The sequence below is a fragment of the Coenobita brevimanus genome, chromosome 61, assembly GCF_032717465.1.
Source record: "Coenobita brevimanus isolate Jiangsu-jjx chromosome 61, ASM3271746v2, whole genome shotgun sequence".
Lineage (NCBI taxonomy): Eukaryota > Metazoa > Arthropoda > Malacostraca > Decapoda > Coenobitidae > Coenobita > Coenobita brevimanus.
Window position 1 is genome coordinate 37,755,496 of NC_137014.1, and position 23,701 is coordinate 37,779,196.

General features: G+C 44.5%; 2 protein-coding genes across 2 annotated transcripts; one reads left to right on the forward strand and one right to left on the reverse strand.

Annotated features, from left to right (window-relative positions):
- The first annotated feature begins 1,883 nt into the window (after positions 1 to 1,883).
- Positions 1,884 to 14,507, forward strand: LOC145403760 (putative glutamate receptor). Its single transcript, XM_080275438.1, has 13 exons — positions 1,884 to 1,965; positions 3,048 to 3,181; positions 3,939 to 4,049; positions 4,991 to 5,208; positions 6,103 to 6,237; positions 6,946 to 7,101; positions 8,030 to 8,120; positions 10,827 to 11,130; positions 11,445 to 11,662; positions 12,221 to 12,398; positions 12,848 to 12,947; positions 13,418 to 13,547; positions 14,409 to 14,507. Exons 1-13 carry the CDS (start codon positions 1,884 to 1,886, stop codon positions 14,505 to 14,507), a joined length of 1,956 nt encoding a protein of 651 aa, XP_080131564.1.
- Positions 14,508 to 15,578: 1,071 nt separating this feature from the next.
- Positions 15,579 to 22,681, reverse strand: LOC145403761 (putative glutamate receptor). The gene is made up of 10 exons (XM_080275439.1): positions 22,470 to 22,681; positions 22,132 to 22,260; positions 21,510 to 21,656; positions 20,276 to 20,366; positions 19,306 to 19,609; positions 18,295 to 18,512; positions 17,469 to 17,649; positions 16,696 to 16,795; positions 16,002 to 16,131; positions 15,579 to 15,662 (listed from the first exon to the last, which is right to left on the reverse strand). Exons 1-10 carry the CDS (start codon positions 22,679 to 22,681, stop codon positions 15,579 to 15,581), a joined length of 1,596 nt encoding a protein of 531 aa, XP_080131565.1.
- Between the last annotated feature and the right edge of the window lie 1,020 nt (positions 22,682 to 23,701).

The window sequence follows — 23,701 nt, forward strand, 5'->3', positions numbered from 1 at the left end:
TATATTTATGAGAAAGAGTATAATTAGCTAAAACATGTATAATGAATGGGAAAAAGTCAAATTTCAAAAACAAGCATATTCTGATTCCATCATTATGACGAAATTGTGTGTGGAATGAAGAGAGATTTAAATACTGATACAATAAACGCAGTTCATTAAGTACTGTTCGTTAATTACATCTCAGACTACAGGTACACATTTGCCACGTCATCAGTTCATTGCTTCCGCCGAATTAACCTTAGAGGCTTCCGGCATTAGCAAATTCACTGCAGAGGTTAGATACAGCCTTCGTTAAACCCTGCCACACGAGAGGTCATTTTTAAGTTGAAGAAAATCGTCTGGAAGTAGCGAGAATAAAGTATAAATCACGTCTTCTGGCTGAAAAGGTTAAGAATATAGTCAGGTACAAAAGCGCACCTAATGTTTTACCACTTCCACTTCTCACTTCTCCCTGATGGCTAATACTCCTAAAGTGAGAGAGACTCGGCATACTCCTCTTCTGATGGATGATTCTCTTTGATATGGTGTGTCAGAAATGAATGTGATGGACGTGCTCAAAATGTGGAATAGACGCAGTTGAACAGAAGGCGAGTTTTTATTCCAGACTGCATCGGTTTGCCTCCACACAGTTCTCAACACTTCGTTCTTGTAGTACTTCTTAAAACCAATGTCGGTTTTCCAATTCTGGCAATGATTCAATCAACGACTGCTGTAAGGGAAATGGGTCGGTGAATGGAGCGGAAAGGTAGCATGCTGGTGAGAGAAGGAATGTTGAGGATGTCCAAATCTGCGGCGAAGGTCATGCATTACGAGAAAATCTACAAAAAGTGACATGGATAACAGACGTGGTGATCTCAGGGACTAGTAACTAATTAAATCTGAGATCAGCGAGAAGAATTTGTCCCTGCTTACAAATTGAGGTCAGGTCGGCTGCCACCTGTCATCGTCAGTCTCCGCTATTCCTTCTGGTGATGTGATTCACGAAAGCAAAATGAGTCTCAGTAAAGATTTGTCCGCAGTGGTATTTTTAAAACATTACTTTCGGCTCTCCCAATCTAACAAACAATCATTATGAACACTTTGAAGCACAAAATCTATAGTAAGAACACTTCTGCTTTGTATTTAAGAAACATAAGAACTGTATGAAAATAAAATGCATTCTTAAGCCCTGAACATACGAGTATAAGTACTTTGTTCTGAATAACATAATCACAGGAAAAGCGCCTTTCTCACCTGAGGGTCTACTGTATCCTGGATAAGAAATCAGTAATAATGATATGTATGAGAACCTTGATACCAGATTATCAACCGCACACGGCTGGATTAAGCATGTGGGAGGCCCGGGGCCCGCTTGGAAGGGAGGCCCCCTTTCCAACTCCCCCAATGGCATACACCACAGACTGGTAACCTAAATTCATTCATTCATTCATTGCCAGACGCCATGTATCCCAGACGGGGTGGCCAAGGGCTTAGAGTTAATTGTTTTACAGGAAGGGGCACTAATCCTCCACCAACCCCACTTGACACGTAGGGATGAAAACTCTCTACACGTGCGGTAGAGTCCTAGGCCGCTCCACCAGCGCTTGCAACTGCGTGAGTACAGCAGCTTACCAAGTGAGCCATTTAGGCACCTAAATCCTAATATATAAAGAGGACACTTTTAGTTAGGAAATACTGAACGGGGACTATTCATCCAATGCTGTAATATGTAATGCATAAACACGAAATGAAATGAACACAAGTTGCTCTGGTGGGAGGCCCCCTCTTGGTGGGTGACCCAGGGCCCGGGCCCCTAGGGCCCCCCCCTTAATCCGGCGGTGCAACCGCACAATTGAAATACATTAATACTGCTTTTGTTATTGTACAGAATGGGTAGAAATAGAATGACGCCCGTTCTGGTGGCGTTGGTGATGAGTGTGTGTGGGGCCGTCCCTCGCCTCACCCTCCCCTACACCACCACTTCGGGTAAGGATGCTATTTTCTCACTACTTTGTGTTCTGATTGGTCAAAAGTTAATCAACAGTATCACTATCATTCCTAACACGACTACACCTACCACCACAATCATTACCACAATCATCATAACTACAACTGTCCTTACCACAGTCATCATGAACATTACTGTTTCAAGTCAAAGGATTAATAATAGTTTTGTAAAGACAGAAACACAAGTATCTTCCCAAAGTATGACGAATACACAGAGGAAAAATCGAACCACCTGAAATACACACAAATAGAGATAGGGTCTTCATTGCATTTCGCCAGTTGTAAATTTTCTTCACACACACACACACACACACACACACAAGAGCGGAGAGAATTTCATTGATCTGTAAGACTGTTGTAAGGCCTTCTTTAACTATCTATCTATCTATATACCTAGGCTGCTTCCCCCAAGGAAAGGGAGGTAGCCGAGACAGGACGACTCACTCTCCATTTACTCATCCATTCAAACACATTCATTCGCATCTTAGCCCCAAAGGGGAGAACGGACAGATCTTCACCGCATCACACCGCACAAGGGTCAACTGCGCAATGCAAGCAGTGACATCCACAGCAGGGCCCGACAGCAGAACTGGTTTACCCCTGCCACATCATAACAGACCCATCCCCTTACCCGCACCTGACCTGACTAGCTGATCAGACCAAATGCGGGAGAATATCCCCTCAGGGCTGCGTCATCACTTATTCATTCACAATTTCTCTCCATTTATTTCTGTCACGCACAGCCACTCTTCCTTGCTCAACAGACATCCCTCTCGCATCCAGCGCTCTCTTCACACTGTCCATCCATCCTATTCGTGGTCTTCCTCTCTGTCTTACACCTCTCACATCAGATCTAGTTATCTTTTTCACCAATCGCTCATTATCACATTATAATGAGAGAGAGATTCTTTAACACCCATCGAAAAAAAGAATATCAAGAAACGGGGACTGTATAGATTGCATGCGGATGTGTAAAAGTTTCCTTCAAAGTCACAAATACATGACCTTAATACTGATGAACTGTGAGAAATAGTATGAATTTAATGATGTAATCTGTGTAGGTGATGAGACGGTGGAGGCGGGAGCGTCTGCTGCCGGGGCTGTGTTGTCTGCTGGCTGTGGTGCAGGGTGGCAGCCTTCCTGCTCACTCCTGCTCATCACACACGCTTACACCTCACCACCTGCTGTCACTAAGGTCAGGCGTTCCTGCTGTCATGCCGTCTACTTAAAACATTTCTTAGATGTTTGTTCATACCAAGCTGTACTGGTAGGTGGAGGCTCCCAGCATCAGTTTACTTGAGTTGTTGGTCATGTGCCAAGGAAGAAATGGTTAAATTTTGGAGCGGATGCGGTTCCTATATCCACGGATCCGAATCCGGGATTATTCAAAAAGTCATACGCGGATTTTGATGAAAGTTTGTGGAAGGGTGGGCCATGGTCCAAGGAAAAAATGGTTAAATTTGGGGGCGGATCCGGATTGGGATCCGGAGTATCTCGCACAATATCTCCAAAAGTTCCCGATGAATTTTAATGCAATTTTGTGGAAAAGTGGGCCAAGGACCAAGACGGAATTGATTAAATTTTGGAGCGGATCCTGATCCGGATCCTTTTTAATGACAATGGCATTGGCGGAGAGGTATGCACTCTCCGTGCGCTTTCTAGTTGGTATAGTACTGGTCAGCGAAAGGGGGACTGGTCACTACCATTAAATGTCTGGACTATGGACGCTAGCCCTGGCCTGCTGTGTTCTTGACACGGCAATGAATGGTTGGACGAAATATATAAGGCACTATATTTCTTAACTGCTATAGAATACATACGATACAGCAGATAGCCTACATGACCGACACTCTAAAATGGTTCTCACCCACTTTTGACATACACAACTGAAGTAAGTATATGTTTACCTTTACAATTGCACGGGATGGAAAAACAAGTGCCGGTTTCCTCAGATGATGGAGCAACTGGGTCTTACGAGAGGGACGACCATGTTGAGTGTGACAGACAATGGCGGCCAGAACACCAACACCACAATACACCAGGTGGCAGACCGGGCACGCCAGGTAGGCCCCACTCACACCCGCTCTCATTAGGCCAAGGAAACACATTCAGGTATGAAGTACACAAGGTAAAAAAAAGTATCTGTACACAGGGTCCAACGCCTACCTTATACAGTGGCTGGCTGGCGATATATGGCATCCACCTAACAGCAGGGATATCAACGTGTGGTAGGTCGGCCACTATCATTTCAGTGTCCTTTTCGTGAAGTCATAATGTTTCACGCATATTCTGCGCCGATGCTGTTTTTTTTACCCTGTGTGCACCTGCCAAAAATAATATCGTTCGATTTTTATTTTCTGAGTAATTATGAAACTCTTCCTTGATATTCTGAAGAGGCTATTGGGCTTTGCCTCATCAGGTTCCAAAACCACTGCTCATTGTCTCCTGATGTTTCGTAATCAAGTAAATCAATATTTATGTCTAACTGAACGCTTTTAAATATTATTCTTGTTTATACCGAGAGGTTTTATCGTAAGTGAGAAAACTCTTTAGGTTTTAACATCCATCCTGAATAACTCTTTCAGTGGTTGAGCGGCATCCTTAGAATTCCGCTGAGTTAGTGCCAGGCGAGTCTAGCCGCGTAAAGGGATGACAGGGAAAGGGTCATATATTTTTTAGTAACTGTATTTGACAATGTGCTGGGGTCAGTGTCTGGTTATGCACTGTCTGTGGCTGATCCATCGTGGTAGATGAACAAACTGGATGGATGAGATGCACAGGACACAGCTTGGATCCTTTGGTTTCTCTAATGTTTCGGGCTACACAGAAGTCAGAGAAAATAAAGAACTTTTGCTTTATCCTGTGTCTCCCATCCACCCAATCTATGAAATGTATGTTTATGTTGTTTTGGTATATTCTTTATTAATATTTTTTTATATCATTATTATTATTATTATCATCATCGTCATTATTATCATTATTACCACCATCTTCATTTTTTTAGGGTATACATGAGAGGTGGTGCGTGACCCTGGTATTGGTGAGCGAAGACCCCTCATTTCTGGCCAACTGGACACAGAAGGCCCGCTCTGACGGCCTCCTGGACTGGCCAACGCGGGTCCTGGCCATCACCCGCCTCCCCGTCGACCTCCTCACCCCTCTCCACCACTCTTTCTCCTTCACCAACTCCCTCATCCTCTCCTGCCCCACCCCAAATGGGTAAGCGGTGGGGTCTTGATATACGGCTGGTTACGCTGATATGAGGAGAATGATGAGGTTCAGGGAGCTGATCGTCTAATGAAAGAACCTTCTGTGTGTGTGTGTGTGTGTGTGTGTCTTGTCTCATATATTTCGTTCTGATACGTATACTGTTTACTCCTAACATAAGCAAACACACACACACACACACACACACACACACACACACACCGCCATTATACTGTTGGAAGTAATACAAGCCCTCCGTATAACCTTTCATATGTACAATCTTCACATAGGGAAGTGTGTGTCTATAGAGTTGAGTTAACAGGCCTATATGAGTCTTTATTTACATCTAGGATATGATGTGAATGTGTGAGTGTGGGTGCGCTCCTGTGATAGACTCTTGTTATGCTCGGTTCACCATAACTTGGCCTAGACTTTCATTCATTTTCAGCTTATTACTCGTATCTCAGTGGCAGAAAGACACTGCTACAGCTCTTCATCCTTACCATAGCGCTTCTTCGTGACTAACGCCATATTCTAGTGTTTATCTCTTCTTATAGCTTAGAATTCAATGTGGACTGATAGCAATTTTAGGCCAAGTTAGAATAAAAAGGATATAGTGTACATTATATACAAGGAAATAAGGACGGTGGACTGCAGAGGGGCAACTCAAGCTTGCAGTCTACAGGGTCATGTCTGGGTGATCCTGGGGTTGCAACTACTGCTACTACTTCTATATAAAGAGAGAGGAGTGCTTTCATAAAATTCTCCCTCCAGTTTAAGAAAAATAGATATATAAGTTACTACGATCTAATTCTATATATTTCCAGTTGCGTAAGGACTGGTTTTCATTATGCTTTTATTAGTATTCTTTACTTGCTTCTATTCATTGTGTCCCACCCCTCCCCTTTTCCGTAGGTGTCGCGTGTGGTGTTACCTGCCGTACAGTTCCCCTGAGGCCCAGCCGGTGCGGGTGGCCAGGTGGACCCCCTCCCGTGGCCTCTCCCTCACCTCACGCCTCACCCTCTTCCCAGACAAGTTCCACACGTGAGTCAACACACTTGCTTTTACTTTCAGCATCTATGCCTCATTCTCATCCTTAAGTTGAATAAAACTGCTTAGTGTTAGGTAGTAGTGGTAGTAATAGTAGTAGTAAAGTCCACGTTCATCTGAAACGTGAACCCAGTGGACTGCAGGTTGGCTGAAACTGTCCTCCTGCAGTTCATTATCCTCTTTCTTGGGGGACAGAGAGGAAGTCAAGGGAAGTTTGTATATCCAGGCACTTCCGAAGCCCAGATATATCGGTGCCATGGCTGGGGGACGCCACCCTTCGGTACTGACAATAGGAAGAGAAAGCTAACGTGGAACACCAGCCTATTTCTCATCCTTAACATGAATAAAATCGCTTAATTTGAGCAAGAAAAGTGCCAAAATGCGACACCACTCATGGAAGGGTAACTGGCCTGCTGCGTGAGTCCCCTGCTGTTCTGGGTGTCTGATTTCCGCTCCGTGTATCATTTTTTGCACTTTTTCTTCTCCAGGAAAGTCTAGGTTACGTTAGATCTGTTTTCTCATTATCAGATTAGATTAGTTTGTTAGTCAGGTAAATCTGCTAGGTTAGGCTGGGTTAGGATAGGTTAAGGTAGGTTAGAGTTAAAAAAAAAAAAGAGAAAAAAAAAGAAGGGTGATTATCCCGAGAAAAATCAAACGGTGCGTTGTGTAAAAACGGCGTATAGGGGGAAAATCTGCCTCCAGGTTCCTCCGGCCTCCGACTCTGGTGGTGGCGGCGGAGGAGTTCCAGCCCCACGTGCAGGTGAGGCAGGTGCAGGGTGAGGCAGGTGAGGCAGGGTTCACTGTGGAGGGTCCCATGGTCAACCTCCTCCACCACCTGGCACACAGCGTCAATTTCTCGTGAGTTTGGTGTTTAATATTTCGTCTCCATGAAAGCCACTCTTCTCTCTCGCTCTCTCTCTCTCTGAACAGATTGTAGACTTACCCCCCATGACAGAAATAACAGGTATATAGTATCTGATCTTACCAAGGCAAAGGCAAACAAGGATTCTGGCAATACTGACTAGTGGTTTAGGTAAAATTCATATTGTAAACTCACTCTTACCACAAATGTAAACTCCCTCTTAACAGATGTAAACTCGCTCTCATCACAAATGTAAACTCACTCTTATCACAAAGGTGAACTCACTCTTATCACAAAGGTGAACTCACTCTTATCACAAATGTAAACTCACTCTTACCACAAATGTAAACTCACTCTTAACACAAAAGGCCCGTATCCTCGCGGGAAAAGGAGGCTCCCTAACACCCCTTTCTTAGCGATTTATTTTTGGGTATGGCTGGTTAGATCTTTTTGTACGTTGTTAGTGCAGAGTATTGCGATGTTAGAAAAATTTATATAACACAGAATAGGACAATAAGGAGTAATAAGCAAAATAAGTCACTGAGGAGAGGATGTTAGGGAACTTCCTTCACCGACGGAGCTACATTGCAAAGACAGTCACTGGGAAGGATGTGTGTGCGTTTGCTTTCCATGTGCGTATATTTTATCACACTCACGACCAGCTGTACACACAATTTTTGTGTGCGTACGCAAGGAATTTCCTCTAATTTTGGAGTGGCGGTCATTAAGTAGAGGATACACAAACTTACGTCCAAGTTCCTTTCATAACTACGAAAAATATTTGTAGTAAGAAGAGGATAGCATGAGTACACAATCCTCCCGTACCTTCTACTGTCTCTGCAAAAATGAGATCTTAGTTACGAGAGGAAGAGCATCGCAAGCTATTCTGTGTATCTCAAGCTTATAACTCAATCTTCCCGCCAGTTACACCTTCCTGCGGCCGCCTGACGGACAGTGGGGGGTGAAGAGGAAGGACGGGTCGTGGACGGGGATGGTCGGTATGGTGGGCAGGAAGGTGGGTGTGCTGACGTGTACGGTTAGGGGATCGGCATCATCATCATCGTCATCTTCATTATCACCATCTTCGCTATCACCATCGTCATCATGATCAATAGAGTCATTATCATCATCGTCATTATTATCATCATCCATGCCTCTACTCTCACCTAAGGATGGGGCGAGGTGGGGTCCAGAGAGAGAGAGAGAGAGAGAAAGAGAGAGAACTAAAACTAAAAAATGAAGTAAAAATCAATAAATATGAGAGAAAGAGACCTGTAAGTCCTTGCTCTGTGTCGGTGATGTGCTCCAAAATATCACAACTTTTTCCATCTATCCGAAACTGGAAACAAGAGAGACGAGCAATTCAGAATCACAGGGACCAATGCAGCTTTAATAGGCATATTTCTGGCATGTTAGTGGACATCACGGCAAGAAAAAGTAATAATAATAAAAATAATACATAAATGAATAAAAAGAACGTAAAAGAGGTGATAATAACATGGAATTTCCTTTTTTTCTGAAGATTATATAAAAGAAAATCAGAATACACAACATATACATCCAGTAAATACAACACAGTGAAATTAGCGAGCGTAAGAGAGGAGTTAATTACAGTGAATCTAATACTACTCATGAAGCAAGAGATCACATCAATGGAATGGTGCAAATAGTGTACCGGGCTATATAAGACTAAGGCACAGGGCAAATAGTCTAGCTAAGTGAGGCAGTAGCAATCACGTGTTGGCACCATGCCCTGCCTTCCATATATCTCATTCCTGTTAGAACGTCAGCGTCTATCCCTCCTTCTCGCAGTCTTTTATTGTCTGGCTAAACAGTAGAACAAATTTTTCATGCAATGTATTCCATGGTACAAATAGTTCATGTAGTACCTTCCATTGCAATAATAGGCAGGGAAGTGCTGGGGAATATCTGATCGTGATAGTACATATAAGAAGCAGTCAGATAAATGCTATCTATCTATCTATCTATAGCCCGACGCCCTAATCCCGCAAAGGGTGGCCGCAGACAAAACGCCTCCAAGTCACTCTGTCACCCACCATTTGACTCCCCTCCCCCCAACTCACCCCCCCCTCCCTCATATACCTCTCAACTCCATCCCTCCACCTCATCCTCGGTCTACCCCTCCCTCTCCCTCCCTCCACCTCACCTACATACACCCTCTTAGTCAGTCTTTCATTCTCCATTCTCTCCACATGTTCAAACCACCTCAGTGTATTTCTCCTAATCTTTTCAACCACATCCACATCTACCCCACAACGTTCCTTCACTTCTTCATTCGTCAACCTGTCCCTCCACGTCACTCCACATGCTCCTCTCAAGTAACTCATTTCCACTGCTCTCACTCTTGACTTGTTCCCCTCTTGCAAGGTCCATGCCTCGCTTCCATACGTCAGGGTAGGGATCACAATACTATCATGCAGTGACTTCTTAACTTCCATACTCACCTCCCTAATTCTCACCACTGCTTTCAGTGTACCAACAACCTTTCTTCCCTGCTGTACCCTTTCACGTACTTCATCCCCCAAAGTTCCATCCTTACTCATCACACTACCCAAGTACTTGAATGCACTCACATTCTCCATATCCTCACCATCCAACCTCACTGCACACTCTGTGACTTCATTCCTCTCAAACACCATAACTTTACTTTTGCTTACATTAACTTTCAGCTTCCTCCTCCTACACACTGTCCCAAATTCATTCACCAAACCTTGCAACTCCCATTCATCTTCACTCAACAATACTGTATCATCAGCAAACAGCAACACCGGAAGCTTCCAAATCTCACCCTCATTCATTAGGGCCACCCCCACATCCACTGCCCTACCTTGCACCTCCTTTACAGCCCCATCCATATATATATTAAACAGCCATGGAGACATCACACACCCCTGTTTCAGTCCCACATTGAGATCAAAGAACTCACTCAGCTCACCATCCACTCGCACCGTAGCCCTAGCTCCCTCGTACATACTCTTCACAGCACTCAACAATTTCCCCTCCACTCCATATATTCTTAATACCTTCCACATACCTTGCCTATCTATTCTGTCATAAGCTTTCTCCAAGTCCATGAAGGCAGAATACACTTTCCTTCCCTTCTCTAGATACTTCTCCACTAAACATCTTAGAACAAATATCTGATCTACACACCCTTTTCCCTTCCTAAATCCCCCTTGTTCTTCTCCAACTAGCTCCTCTGTCATATGCCTAACCCTATCAATGAGTATTCTACCATATATTTTACCAGTCACACTAAGAAGGCAAATACCCCTATGGTTACCACATACTTCTCTCTCCCCTTTTCCTTTGTACAGAGGAACAATTATACCTAATTTCTAGTCCTCTGGAACCCTTCCCTCTTCCCAAGCCAATCTACACAACTTCCATATCCACTCCACAACAATCTCACCCCCATACCTAAGCATTTCACCACACACTCCATCAATTCCTGGGGCCTTTCCCAGCTTAATCTTCTTCATCGCTTCCACTACTTCCGCCCTACTGATCTCTTCCTCCCTCCTCTCATCTCTTCTTCTCCCAGCCATTCCCCAACCACTTATACTCACACTGCTCTCACTCTCTACATTCAACAAATGCAATGGTGTAAATAACATGAAAAACACGGCTACTTCATTGTCCCATCATTTCATCTCCCACCATCCCCATCATTTCTAAAAAATCACTACAACACCTTCAGGAGGCCGACTTAGGACTTGGCCCCTTCGCCGTGACCACCGTGAGAGCTGAGATGATCGACTACACGCGGCCGATCCTAGTGGACCACGCCAGGATCCTAGGGGGGTGCGGCCAGCCTGAAGTTGACCCCTGGGGATTCCTCCTGCCCTTCACGCCTGCGCTCTGGGGGGCCATGCTGTGGGCGCTGCTGGGGACGGTGACGACGGTGGCTCTAATGGCGTCCTGTGTGCTGCCTGAGGGGACGGGGCTCGGAGACTGGGTTGTTGATACAGCCTACGATTATATACGTGTGTTACTTCAGCAAGGTGAGTGATAGTGCTGAGTTTACATCATGTAGCATTGCTTCTTGCTTGTGACTGATAGGTCCGCTTGGCTAGACAGAACAGGGTACAGTAGACAAACAATAACAGGAACTATACATCTGTCATCGAATCACAAATTTCCCTGAATAATCTTGAACCACATATCTCACCTGGAGTTATCTCAAAGAAAACCACATCTCCCATTGAAACGTGCCTTAATAGGATTCAAATGCCCATGTACTTCAGTGTGAGATCTTATTCAGTGCCTTATTCAGCGCAGCGTACAGTACAGTGAGTTGTCATGGGTTCAACAACAGACATGATGACCCAAGAGCTAAGATGGTGGCGTCGACTGGTGTTGGGGGGCTGGATGCTGCTGACACTGGTGCTGACCAGAAGCTACTCCAGCACCCTCATGTCCCTGCTGGCCGTCAAGTACATTCCACAGCCGTTCCAGACGCTGAGGGCAGTGCTGGATCATCCTGCTGCAACTATGGTGTGGGAGGCCGGGTCCATGTACAACCAGTTCCTCTCGGTGAGTAATGAGGCTAGTGGAGCTGAGAGTGAGTGGAGCTGAGAGCGAGTGGATGAGGCTGGGTGGGGAATAATTGTGTAGATGGTGACATGGACCTCCAGAACGTGGAGTCCTGGTGTGTTTAGTGAGGTGTGCGCGAGGCCAGGTGGCAGGGCTAGCTAGTGAAAGTGATCACTTGTGGTGTAAACTGGAATTAACTTTATCAGGTCCAGTCTGATAGTGTTTGTTGCCCTGTATAATCCCATGTTTGATAGTGGCCGCTCTTGAATTGATTTAAGTAGATTTTGATACGGCCTCAAGACATTGTAGCGAAGTATATTCCTTTTACTCTATCTTGGCCCAGATTACCGCCCTTTTGCTGGTTCTTTCACGTAACTCAATGGCAGAAAAAGAAAATACTCTACATTCTTCCACAGCTTTTCTTCATGACGACTGCCATTCTCTAGCGCTACTGTATTCTTATAACTCGGCACTGATGATGGAGATATGGCAATTTTAGTCTAAGTAAGAGTAAAATAAGTGTAACGACCCGGACGGTACCGGAATGTGGACCGTCAGAACGTTGAGTCCGGCGTGTTCAAAGAGGTACGTGAGGCTGAGTTAGAGGGTCGGCTGATGTACGTGAAGAGCACGGAGTACGGCCCCATGCTGGACCAAGTGAGGGCCGGCACGCACGTCTTCATCTTCGAGGACCTCACAGGCGTGGTGTTCAGGGCAAGAGACTTCTCACACACAGGTAATTACATTTTTCGAGCCAGGTGATTATTCATATGACAACACACACACACACACACACACACACACACACACACACACACACACACACACACACACACAGTACCTCCTCATTACAGTAGCTTCCTTATGTAAATAACTTTGACAACAATTTGTTCATGAAAGTAAATATCTCATGACAGTAACTTGCCTTTAACAGTACCTTCCTCATGTTAGCAAATTCCTCATAACAGTAGCTTTCTTCTGAATGACTTCCTCATCAGCAAAATCTTTCAACCACTTCATGATATTTTCTTTTTCATCATGTGCCATACACAGAAATAAAATGGTTAGGAAGAGATGTCAAAAAGCCTCCTAAGAGATGACAAAAAGCCTCCTTAAAAGATCAAACTACTCGCCCTTGTACACCTGAAGGCGGTCACACTCACACCCACCTTCTCCACTCGGCAGGTCGGTGTGACTTCTATTCGTCCAAGGAAGAATTTTTACCTTTTATGTTTGGCATGATCGGGCAGAAGCACAACCCTCTTGTACTAGCCTTCAACAGCAGGTAACACATCACCACTCTCGCTGTATTGCACAGTATTTCTCCCTTCGTATTGTACAGATTTTCCTCCTCTTCCCTGCACAATCTCTCTCCCTTTGTATTGCAGTCTTTCTTCATTTGTGTTGCCGCCCTTTTCACTCCTCCGAACTGCACAGTCTCTCTCTTCTTATTGCAGTCTCTCTTCTTCCTCATTGAAGTGTGTCTCTCTCATCTTATTGCAGTCTCCCTTCCTACTCATTGAAATGTGTCTTTCTACTTATTACAGTCTCTCACCTTCCGTACTACTGTTTGTCTGTCTCCGTACTGCCTACTATCTCTCCTTTCATTATGCACGCTCTCTCTTCCTCCGTAGTGCACGCACACTATCCTTACGCATTCCACAATCTTCCAACACTCAACGAATTTTCCGCATTACCCATAATCTCACACTCTCCAAATAATTCCCCCTCCTCCATCCGTATTCCGTATTTCAGGGTGCGGGCAGTGACGGAGGCGGGGCTCTATAGTCACTGGCTGGATACGACAGTGCATGTCACCATATCCTGCCTTCGACCCGCCACCAAAATCACTGTTGAGGCATCACTGTCGCTCACCAACTTGTGGGTAAGTGTGTGTGTGTGTGTGTGTGTGTGTGTGTGTGTGTGTGTGTGTGTGTGTGTGTGTGTGTGTGTGTGTATTATCCAGGATTTGGATCCAACCTGGGACACACACACACAAACAAAAGCATCCAAACAATCTCAAACGCCTCAAACCTCCGCGTAAATGGCACAGATTCATCATGAGGAAGTGCTTGGGTATACTTCCATCACTTTACTTGGCCAAGATTTTCGTCCTTTTGCAGCTTACTTCACGTGCACCGGTGACAGAAAAAGACGGTGCTGCATCCTTTTTACATTCTTTTCATAGCAGTTCTTCGAGGGCTGCATCATATCCTAGTGTTAACGTATAATTGCAACTCGGTACTTAAGCTGGAGAGATGGTAATTTTAGGCCAAGTAAAAAAAAAAGGTAGTAACAACACTTTCACTTGTATTAATGCTTTGTACTGTGCTCATGTCTTTTGCGTAATATGTCTTTTTAACCCCTTCACTCCTATGACGCGTTTTATGTTTTTATCCCTATATTTCCGGGCGACTTTATTCAGGTTAGTAAAGCATCGTGGCAGTGAAGGAGTAAACAAAGTCTCTATCTAACCATTAAAATTCGTTAAAAAAAATATCTCCTGATCTGAATAAAATCGTCTCAAGACAACATGAATAGAATAAAGAATGCGTCTTGAGTCTGAAGGGGTTAACGTCATTCTAGTAATAAAAATCCCTATATAATATTTAACTAAGTGTGATTTCATTTCCCTCCCTGCGTCTAATCCGGTTTTCCTGTACCTATAAATCCCTACATGACAGTTTTACCTCCTGTACTGAAGCCTTAACAAAATCGTATCTCTTAATTCTCGTGTGTGCTGCAGGGGGTGTTTGCTGTGCTGTGTGGCGGGCTGGTGCTGAGTGCTGTGGTGCTGTGCCTGGAGGTCCTCACAGCACCAGGAATCAGCAGAACCAGTTGCTAAATAACACCACAGAACCAATGAGAATTTGATGTGTTTTGGGAGTTTGACTTGTTGAAGGACAGGAAATGATGTGATAATGGTCCTTGTGGCTTCCCTTTTGTCTGTCCAGTGTCTTGTTTCGTCTCATGTCCTTTCGTCTTTCGTCTTTCAGTTTCCCCTCCTCCTCTTACCCCTGCCTCCCTCCCTCCCGCCCTCTCTCTCTCTTTAATCAGTGACTTCGCATACGTCATTATTCTCACGCAACTGATAATTATTCGAAATGTTCTGCTTTAAGTTTAATATTAATACAAACCAAAATGACAAGCAGATGTACTATAATCCACCCAATAAAAACGACAGTCTTATAAAATCCAGTCTTTTTTTTCTCCCCTCCCCTTTTATTTTGCCTGTAATTTCAAGCATCTCAGTTCTGCATAACATTTCATCCACAACCCTAGAGCTCTAAACATTCCCCTAGTCTTTAGAATTCGACCAACATTTGAACATAAAACAAGGAAATAAATAGTAATGAAAGATAACGAGGGAAGTTGTGGAATGAGCACTCTCCTCTCTGAGATGAAAAAGCTTTATTGTAACATTTTCAGCATAAAATTATTATTATTATTATTATTTTTATTTATTTTTTTTTTTTGTTCACAGGGGCGAAAACAAGAATGGGAGGAAGGTTGTGTTACTGTAGTTCTATATTCTTTAAGCCTTACATAAAGTTACAGGCCAGGTGAATTATGATATCTAGAATTTGGGGAGACACAGGTAGCCTACAGTACATTGGCAGGAAAGGAGGAGGGTCACAAGCTGGAGGTGGCGGGTTACAAAGTAGAAACGGGAGTAAGGAGGAGGTACGATTTTTTAGATGAAAGAGGAAACTGGGGATTAAAGTCTGGGTAGAAAATGTTTGCAGATACGATATGGGGTTATGGAGAAAAATTACAGGCTACAGGTGGGGGCAACAAGCAGAGACAGATGGAAGGGGCCAACAGGAAGAGGTGGGGGTGGAGGGAGGTACAGGGAATCAAGGACAAAGGCAGTAGATAATGGAAGGGAGGTAGATCACAGAACACAGGTTGGTAGTCACAGGCATCGGGCAACAACCACCTCAGACACAAAGACCAGCAGGGCGAGGAGCAGACCCAGACCCAGCACAGCGAACATTCCCTGCAACACAACAAAGCCTTCAGTAACAGGACGGCGCTTGTGTTGTGTTCTTGCAATTGTCAGAAGATATTACGTTGCATGCTTCTTACGAGAGCTGTTCTTTCTTTCTTTTTTCTTTCTTTTTTATTGCTCTTGCTGCTGACACACGATTTTGATCAGCCATGGTAAGTCTTCTGGTCTGAAAGGCTTAAAGTATGTCTGAGGCAAACACATTAAGTATTTATAATGTTTGAATGTAAAAGCTATTTGACGTATTTATTTTGTCGTCTGGAATTGCTACACACACACACACACACACACACACACACACACACACACATCTACAGGCTCAAGACGTACCCAGGTGTTTGCGAGGGAGAGTGTTGACGTGACGGTGACGGTGGTGGGGACGGAGAGACAGGTGGTGGAGTTCGGGATGGTTTGTGCCAGCCAGTGGTCGTACATCCCCGCCTCCGTCATGCGCTTCACCCTGCACGGACACACGGCAAAATTCACGTACACTCAGAAACATTAACCCTCTCAATCCGATGACGTATTTTTCTGCTCATTCTAGTGAAGTGGCTAATGTCTATACCTAACTCCTCCAGTTTCAAAATCTCTCCTAAGGTGAATACAGCTGTTTCGAGGTCGCACGAATTAAATACAAAATACAACCGCAGACTAAAAGAGTAAATGAAGGGGCAAAATACGTAACAGGAACAGACCCACCTCCGTCATCCGCGTCACCATACACGGACACACGTCAGAATTATGGACAGGGTATGCACCAAGTCAGGATGGAGGTGTGTTGGGTGTATGTGGGGTGGGAGGGGTATTGGTGGTGGGGTGTATGTGGGGTAGGAGGGGTATTGGTGGTGGGGTGTATGTGGGGTGGGAGAGGTATTGATGGTGGAGTGTATGTGGAGCAGGAGGGGTACTGGTGGTGGGGTGTATGTGGAGAAGGAAAGGGTATTGGTGGTGGGGTGTGTGGGGAAGAGGAGTATTGGTGGTGGGGTGTATGTGGGGTGGCAGAGGTATTGGTGGTGGGACAGACCTGCGATTGATGGCGTGGATGAGTGGACTGTGCTTCTGGGCGATCATACAGAACATGAAGGGCAGGAACATCTCGCGGGAGGAGTAGAAGTCACACCGCCCTGCCCGACACCACCACAGGAAGAACAACACGAAGCATTATACTATTTTTTCTTCTTCTCTATCAGACCTGCCTATATTATTAAGCATATGGCAGGCATTGTGAAGGATCAGATATTTTTATTTTATTCTAACATCAATAACAAACTTTGTACACTTTTATCCTTGCTGCAGCCAGACCATTTTATTCAGCTCATGAAAGACTCCTCACTACAAAGGGGTCTCTACTAAGGCGGATAAAATTCTGACATCTCCATTACCTGAACTGGAAGAGTTTAAGTACCGTGGTGTAGTAAGAGGAAACAGGGAAAAGTGTGACAAGCAATGGTTATAGAATAGTTCAAAAAGTAGTTTTGATGTTAAGACCGTTTTGATATGGTACAGGAAGTAAAGTACAGAGGTTGCAAGAAGGCTGCATGACGGTGCTAATATCCACGTTGCTGTTTGGATGTAAGAAATTGTTACAGCTAAGGAACTGGCACCGTTAGGGTTCTGCAGACTGAATGGCTGGAGAAACAGGAGATTAAAGATATTCAGTACGGAATTCTATTGATCTAACGGTGCAAGACTGCTTAGATGGTGCTGTTATAAGAATGAATACTGCCAGAATAGAGAGAAGAGTATAACAGGCATGGAAAAAGCAAGGAAGTCTTGTCCGTGTGCGAGGAGTCGTACCTGTGCGTGAAAAGTCACTGGCTTTGAGTATCATGCCGGTGAGGTCCTCGAAGATGAAGGCATGTCTGCCGGGCCTCACCAGCTGGTCTAGGGCGAGGTCATACTCAGTGCTCTTCACGAACCTGATTCGGCCCTCCCTCTCAGCCTCCTTCACGCCCACGAACACGCCCGATACCACACTCTGCCGAGTAGCGGAGCTTTGTTGGTTCTTGTTGCTGTGTGGTTTTAGGAAACTGTAAAGGTGGTTGGGTATTACTTGCTGTTGCATAGGGTACTCATTAGAACCGCTACACTGAAATGAGAGGACACAGTGTTCTACTTGACAGGTGGGAACACCCACCATCTACTCATCCGATGTAATGCAACCTGCAAGTGCTTCTACTGGACACCAGCTAAATGGTTTCCTGTAACCCAAGAAGCCATTTACCAAGCCTTCTGGTAACCACAGCCAAATGACACAGGATGATCTGCTGGGTTCAGGGCTCTCTAACCAGATGGGGACATTAAGGGTTCATTTCGGTGGGTTGGTCAAAGTTTACTGCTCACATAATTCGATTTAGGGTCAAGCGAGGCTGGTCACCTCGCCACAAAAGTAGGGGTTGAGTAGCCTAGCCCCGGAACCTTACGCTCATGGTAGGACAAAAATCGATAAAATGACAGAAATTGATAATTACCGGGTAGCCAGAGTAGTATATAAGGTGGAATATGGATTACTGGAACAATCGGTCAAAATTATCTAACTGAACTTTAACTGGATCAGAAAGCTAGTTCTCGATATTTCCTGCAAGTCAGTAATTATTAAGGTGAGACTGATGGAATGCCTGACCCTGTAGTACTGGACGTAGGCAGTGTTGGCCTCCCAGATCATGGTGGTGGCGGGACGGTCCAGCAGGTCACTCAGCGTCTGGAATGGCTGTGGGATATACCGCACGGCCAGCAGGGACATGAGGGTGCTGGAGTAACTGCGGGTCAGCACCAGCGTCAGCAGCATCCAGCATCCCAGTACCAGCCGCCGCCACCATCTCAACTCAGCAACTTTCGTGTCTGATGAACAACAGAAATAGAGGTTTGGTTAAGGCGCACTTGGTATTTTGGCATATTAATTTGTTTAAGGCTGAGGGGAGCCAGTACCAATGAAAAATGGGCAAACTGCAATACACATCTATTCCCTGCAACACTCTAGCCTTGTATATGTGGTCCACAGTTCTCATTTGCTGTTGTTTATTGCCTTACCCAAGAGACCATCCGAATTTTAGCTTGGCAAGGAACTACATGCTGACATGATATCTAAATTGTAATAAACCGTCTTTACAATATTTAAACACCAAATTAAGCTGTAATGCATGTCACTACAGTCAAGTTGTGTGATACACTGTTACTTTTTCAAATAATGCACATCAACACCATACTACTATTCTAAATTCTGTCACTCATATACTACACAAGCTCCTCAGAGTTTTGTTGGAAGAGCTTTTTAATTAATAAATCAGCAAGGAAAGTCAGACGACCCTCAGAACAAGCCTTCATTCATTATTCAACACCATACCAGACAACACTACACTATGTTACATTTACAGTGGTTGTGAACAGCAGAACTTGCACAGATTTTGGTTGGAAGTCAGCACACTTCGCGTTTATTTGTAAAGTTATAAATCACTAAAAACTTCATGTGCGAGTAAAGCTGTACAGTACTGTATAAACATGTGATTTATATAATTTCATAAACTTTAAAAGCAACGGAAATTATGATCATGAATAAAAATTTTCTTCCACATTTTCCCCTGGCACGGTTGCCAAACTGTTTACATTAAGGCTCCCCCAACTCCCTATCACTTGCCTTGTTGAAGAAACACCCGTAGATATGCAAAGGTGGTGTCACCCAGGAAGCCATCTTGCAGACCCTCCTCCAGTTGGCAGCAGGAGGCCAACAGGACCACAATGATTACCAGAAGCACCATCGACCCCAGGAAGGCCACCCACACCGAGGGAGTGAGAGGAAGCCAGAAGCCCCAGGGATCCACCTCAGGACGTCCTCTGCTCGCTAAGATCCTGGCATAGTCAATGAGGATGGGCACAGTGAAATCCACCGCCTCGGCACGAACTGCACTCATTCCAAAGGGACCCAGACTTATATCTGCCTCCTGTCGACACCAAGATCATAACTGTCGCATTTTCCAGTGGTCCCTGGGTAACAACTACTTTTAAAGACGTTCATCGTTACTAAGGAATATCATCATCTTTGTTTTCTAATATGTTCTTAAGATTGATCAGTGAACGACAGGAGGAAAGTTTGCTGCTGTAAAACTTACGTTATGATAACTGATTCACCTTAATATTGCCTGAACTTTACTGAAATAGTTTATATATACAAATGAGCAATTAACCTGTCGTTGGTCAAAACCCAAATTTATAATTTCACCTCCCCAAATTAAAAAAAACAACAAATCAGCCCAAAGCACTTTAAAAGTAATAATGATAAACTTTAACCCATCACTGGTCGAGACGTGGAGGAACGTTTATATAACTGGGCAGCAGAGTTACACAATTATGTTGGTGCCACTACGTGAAGACTTAAGTCAAATATTCCGACGCCTGACTTGGTGTTACCCGCAGGAGTCCTCAGAAATACAGAAACCCAACAGCAAAGAAAGACCGGATAAACTCCTCTATATGGCGTGCCTGTCACCCGCTGAACTATACAATAACTCAGCAGGTGACAGATGCACCACAACGGCAGATTTTCAGTGTCTGTTGCTGCAGTGTCTCTTCGCATGACCTGCCATAAGGCTTGTTTGATGGGTACTGACCTGGCGCCGCACCATGCCCACCATGCCTGTCCAGGTGCCGTCAGGTCGCTTGGTGCCCCACGACCCGTCAGGAGGACGCTTGAACGTGTACCTGCACGACACAGCAGGTGCCAGTCATCATCACCATCATCATCATCATATTTCCTATTAAAATACTGGATGGGGTGGGTAATATCCAGATTTAATGTAGGTACACAAAAATAAACTCGAGAACTATCAACAGTGACTATCTATCTATCTATCTATAGTCCGACGCCCTAAGCCCGCAAAGGGTGGCCGCAGACAAAACGCCTCCAAGTCGCTCTGTCACCCACCATTTGACTACCCTCCCCCCAGCTCACCCCCTCTCCCTCATATACCTCTCAACTCAACAGTGACACATGATATAAAAGACAATACCCACCATCAACCTAATCTTATTCTTAGTGTTGTAAAGAAGATTGGCCAGGAGGTATAATCCAGAAACCTCAGTGACTTATGTAATTCGACTCCCATTACCAGTTAGTGGGGAGGGTAAGATTCTGTAACTGGGAATGAAAAAAAAAAAAGATAAACTATGTCCAATGAAATAGGCCATACGTCAGTTCACGCATCACGCAAGTCTTCTAATTTTTTTACTCCACCCCAATTAAATGGACAGAAAATCATACTAGTAAATAAAAGTAAAACAGCATAGTAACTGACACATTCTTGTTAGTACCATCATCTTAAAAGCATTATCAGTTTGGTCATGTGCAGTTTACAAGAAATATATAATACTGATGGGCCTTGCTTCCTGTGTCAATTATACGAGTACAATACAGGCAGATCCTATATAAGTACCGGTACCATATTCATACTGGTAACATTAACTTGACGTGCAGTTTACGAATACAGTTTTGAGTAGCTAAAATGAAGAATAAATGGTTGGCCTGCAGGTGTGGTACTGGTTGTTGGGTGTACAGAGGGAAGTGTAGTAAGTATGAGTTAAGTGAATTACCGCATACCTAAAACACATAGTGAAGGAATTGGTAGGTCTCCAACTTTAGATGTCATTAATGGAACAGAGGAGAAGGGAACAATAATCTCGCTTCCTTAGCCTACCTCACTCGTGATTACATTCTGTGACAAATTACAGGCTACCTTATACTCAAAATCTTCTACACCTGACTGTCAAAAGCTGGAGACCTGCTTGCATCTTCCCGTAATCAGTTTAAATGACGCGAAGGACTGTGTGTGTGCCAGCGTTACTCACGAAAAGTTGAGACTGTGGGAGAGGATGTGCAGGAGGCTGGCCATGGGTCCCTCTATGGTGAAGTCTGCCTCACCCTGTGCCTGCCTCACCAAGACGTGGGGCTGGAACTCCTCGGCAGCCACCACTAGTGTCGGTCTCGGTGAAAACCTGACGCAGAAGGTCAACGTTACAATAACTCCCTACTTCTGTTTTGCTCATAATCCTTTCTACCTGGCTATGCGGGTAAATGACAGGGGTGTATATTTCGTCGATGTTCCTCCCTAAGTTGTTCGAGATACCAGGTCCAGGTACTGCATGCATAGTATGTTTAAGGTTAATCAGCCAGATATAAAGTCGTGCGGGTGTGGCAATGGGCGTAGGTAAGTATAACGAGACAACTAACTCCAAAGACAAACCGAGAAAAAACAAAACATTTTCCCTGTAGGAAATGTAAATATCCTAAAGAGCGTTTCGTTGGAGTAGATACTGTAGATGGCATGCTGCCTGTGTGTGGATGATCTTGATGTCACAGGACAGGGTTTACATGCTAATGGACGGAGCTTATCTCACCTACAAAGAGTGAATAGACAAAAATTCAGAGGATGAAAGTTTACATGGCAGAGTGTGAAGTGTGTTGACTCACGTATTGAATTTGTCTGGGAAGAAGGTGAGATGTGAGGTGAGGGAGAGGCCACGGTAGGGGGTCCATCTGGCCACCTGCACCACCTGGGCCTCAGGGGGACTGTACGGCAGGTAACACCACACGCCACACCTGCGTGGGGGACACAATCACAATACACGTCACATCTGCTGTGGACGCCTCTGTGTTGGCAACTGTTATTGCCAGTTGTTGTATACAGTATGTACTTAATATCGTATTAATTATGTTTCATTATCTGAGTTCACAGCTACAACTAATACCTCAGCAACAACACTTGGTTACATCGTTGGCAGTGTTGGTGTTGGTGAGCGACTACCCACCCAGTGGAGGAGGGACAAGAGATCACAAGGGCGTTGGCGTGAGAGAAAGCGAGGTGAAGGGTGCTGAGGTCTGTGATGGGGCGGCGGGTGAGGGCCAGAACCCTAGTAGGCCAGGCCAGCACACCCTTACTGAAGGCCAGGCTGGCCCACTCCGTCAGGAAGTCAGCGCTGTCACTCGCCACCACCAGCGTCACGCACCGCCAATGTCGCATCTATTAATAGGCAGCAACCACCCTAAGCATAAACAAACTAGCAAAGCAGCATGATTAGGAGAGAATTTCCAAATTTGTAGATGATAATATTATAACGTGAGGCAACATTTCCAAGCAAATGATGGCATTTCATGGTTTCTTTCTCCCATTGTATCCCCATACAGACAAAACACAAATCTGTATTATCCTGTATATACTGTACATGTTTAACAGACTAGAATGTGTATTTGACTAGAACTCACCCATTACCGTAAGAATATTTTAAGCAATATGGAACACACTTTCTTTTTTCTTGTGGGGGGAGGGGGGGGGGTCTGATGGTTCCACGCCCAGCTTTTTGGTGATTCTGAGCCCATCATTTTACGCTTTCTGGGTTAGGAAATAATTTTAACCCTTCCCCTCCAGCTGAAACATCGCTGTATTCTTACTGTGCATGGATAAAACAAGTGATTTTTACCTCTTTTCAAAACCGTGTCTCAGAACTTCTCATACACTCCTAACGTGTTTGGCACCAGAAGAAGCACTAACCTTGAACTTCACATACCGTTGATCTGAGGCACCAAACTGATTAGTAGAGAAATGAAGGCGAATTGAAAGAAGGTAAACTATTTCGTTCTTTCTTACACTCTGTTAACAATGACTTACATACAGTAGCACTATAATTGCACTTATTTACACTGACATATATTTGGTACCAACAGAAAGCCACTAAAATTCAGTCAACTTCAAGCTACCATTAAGCTGAGGTTTTGTGTTGTTTGAGATGAGCAGGGGCCGGGAGAATGAACATAACCTTGGAACAGTTTGGCATGATGATATAAATAAATAAATAAATAAATAAATAAATAAACTTGTGCTTGCTTTGATCGATGACACCTGGCACTTGAGTCCAGGTAGGTCAGTGTCATCAATTCCCAGCATCAAAGGGTTAAAGGCTAAGAGATAAAGCTACAGAAAGCTGTCTTGAGATACTGGCTCCAGCTACATTCATAATAAGTTTCTGGCTAATGCGCCCAGAAA

Excerpts from the sequence above, each read along its gene's own strand:
- LOC145403760 (XM_080275438.1), top strand. The coding sequence starts at position 1,884 with ATGACGCCCGTTCTGGTGGCGTTGGTGATGAGTGTGTGTGGGGCCGTC. Across the intron at positions 11,131-11,444 it reads ACGTGTGTTACTTCAGCAAG|ACATGATGACCCAAGAGCTA; the intron begins GTGAGTGATAGT and ends GTTCAACAACAG. Across the intron at positions 12,948-13,417 it reads GTACTAGCCTTCAACAGCAG|GGTGCGGGCAGTGACGGAGG; the intron begins GTAACACATCAC and ends TCCGTATTTCAG.
- LOC145403761 (XM_080275439.1), bottom strand. The coding sequence starts at position 22,681 with ATGCGACATTGGCGGTGCGTGACGCTGGTGGTGGCGAGTGACAGCGCT. Across the intron at positions 20,367-21,509 it reads TCCCACAGTCTCAACTTTTC|GTACACGTTCAAGCGTCCTC; the intron begins GTGAGTAACGCT and ends TGTGTCGTGCAG. Across the intron at positions 16,796-17,468 it reads CAGTGACTTTTCACGCACAG|GGCGGTGTGACTTCTACTCC; the intron begins GTACGACTCCTC and ends GGTGTCGGGCAG.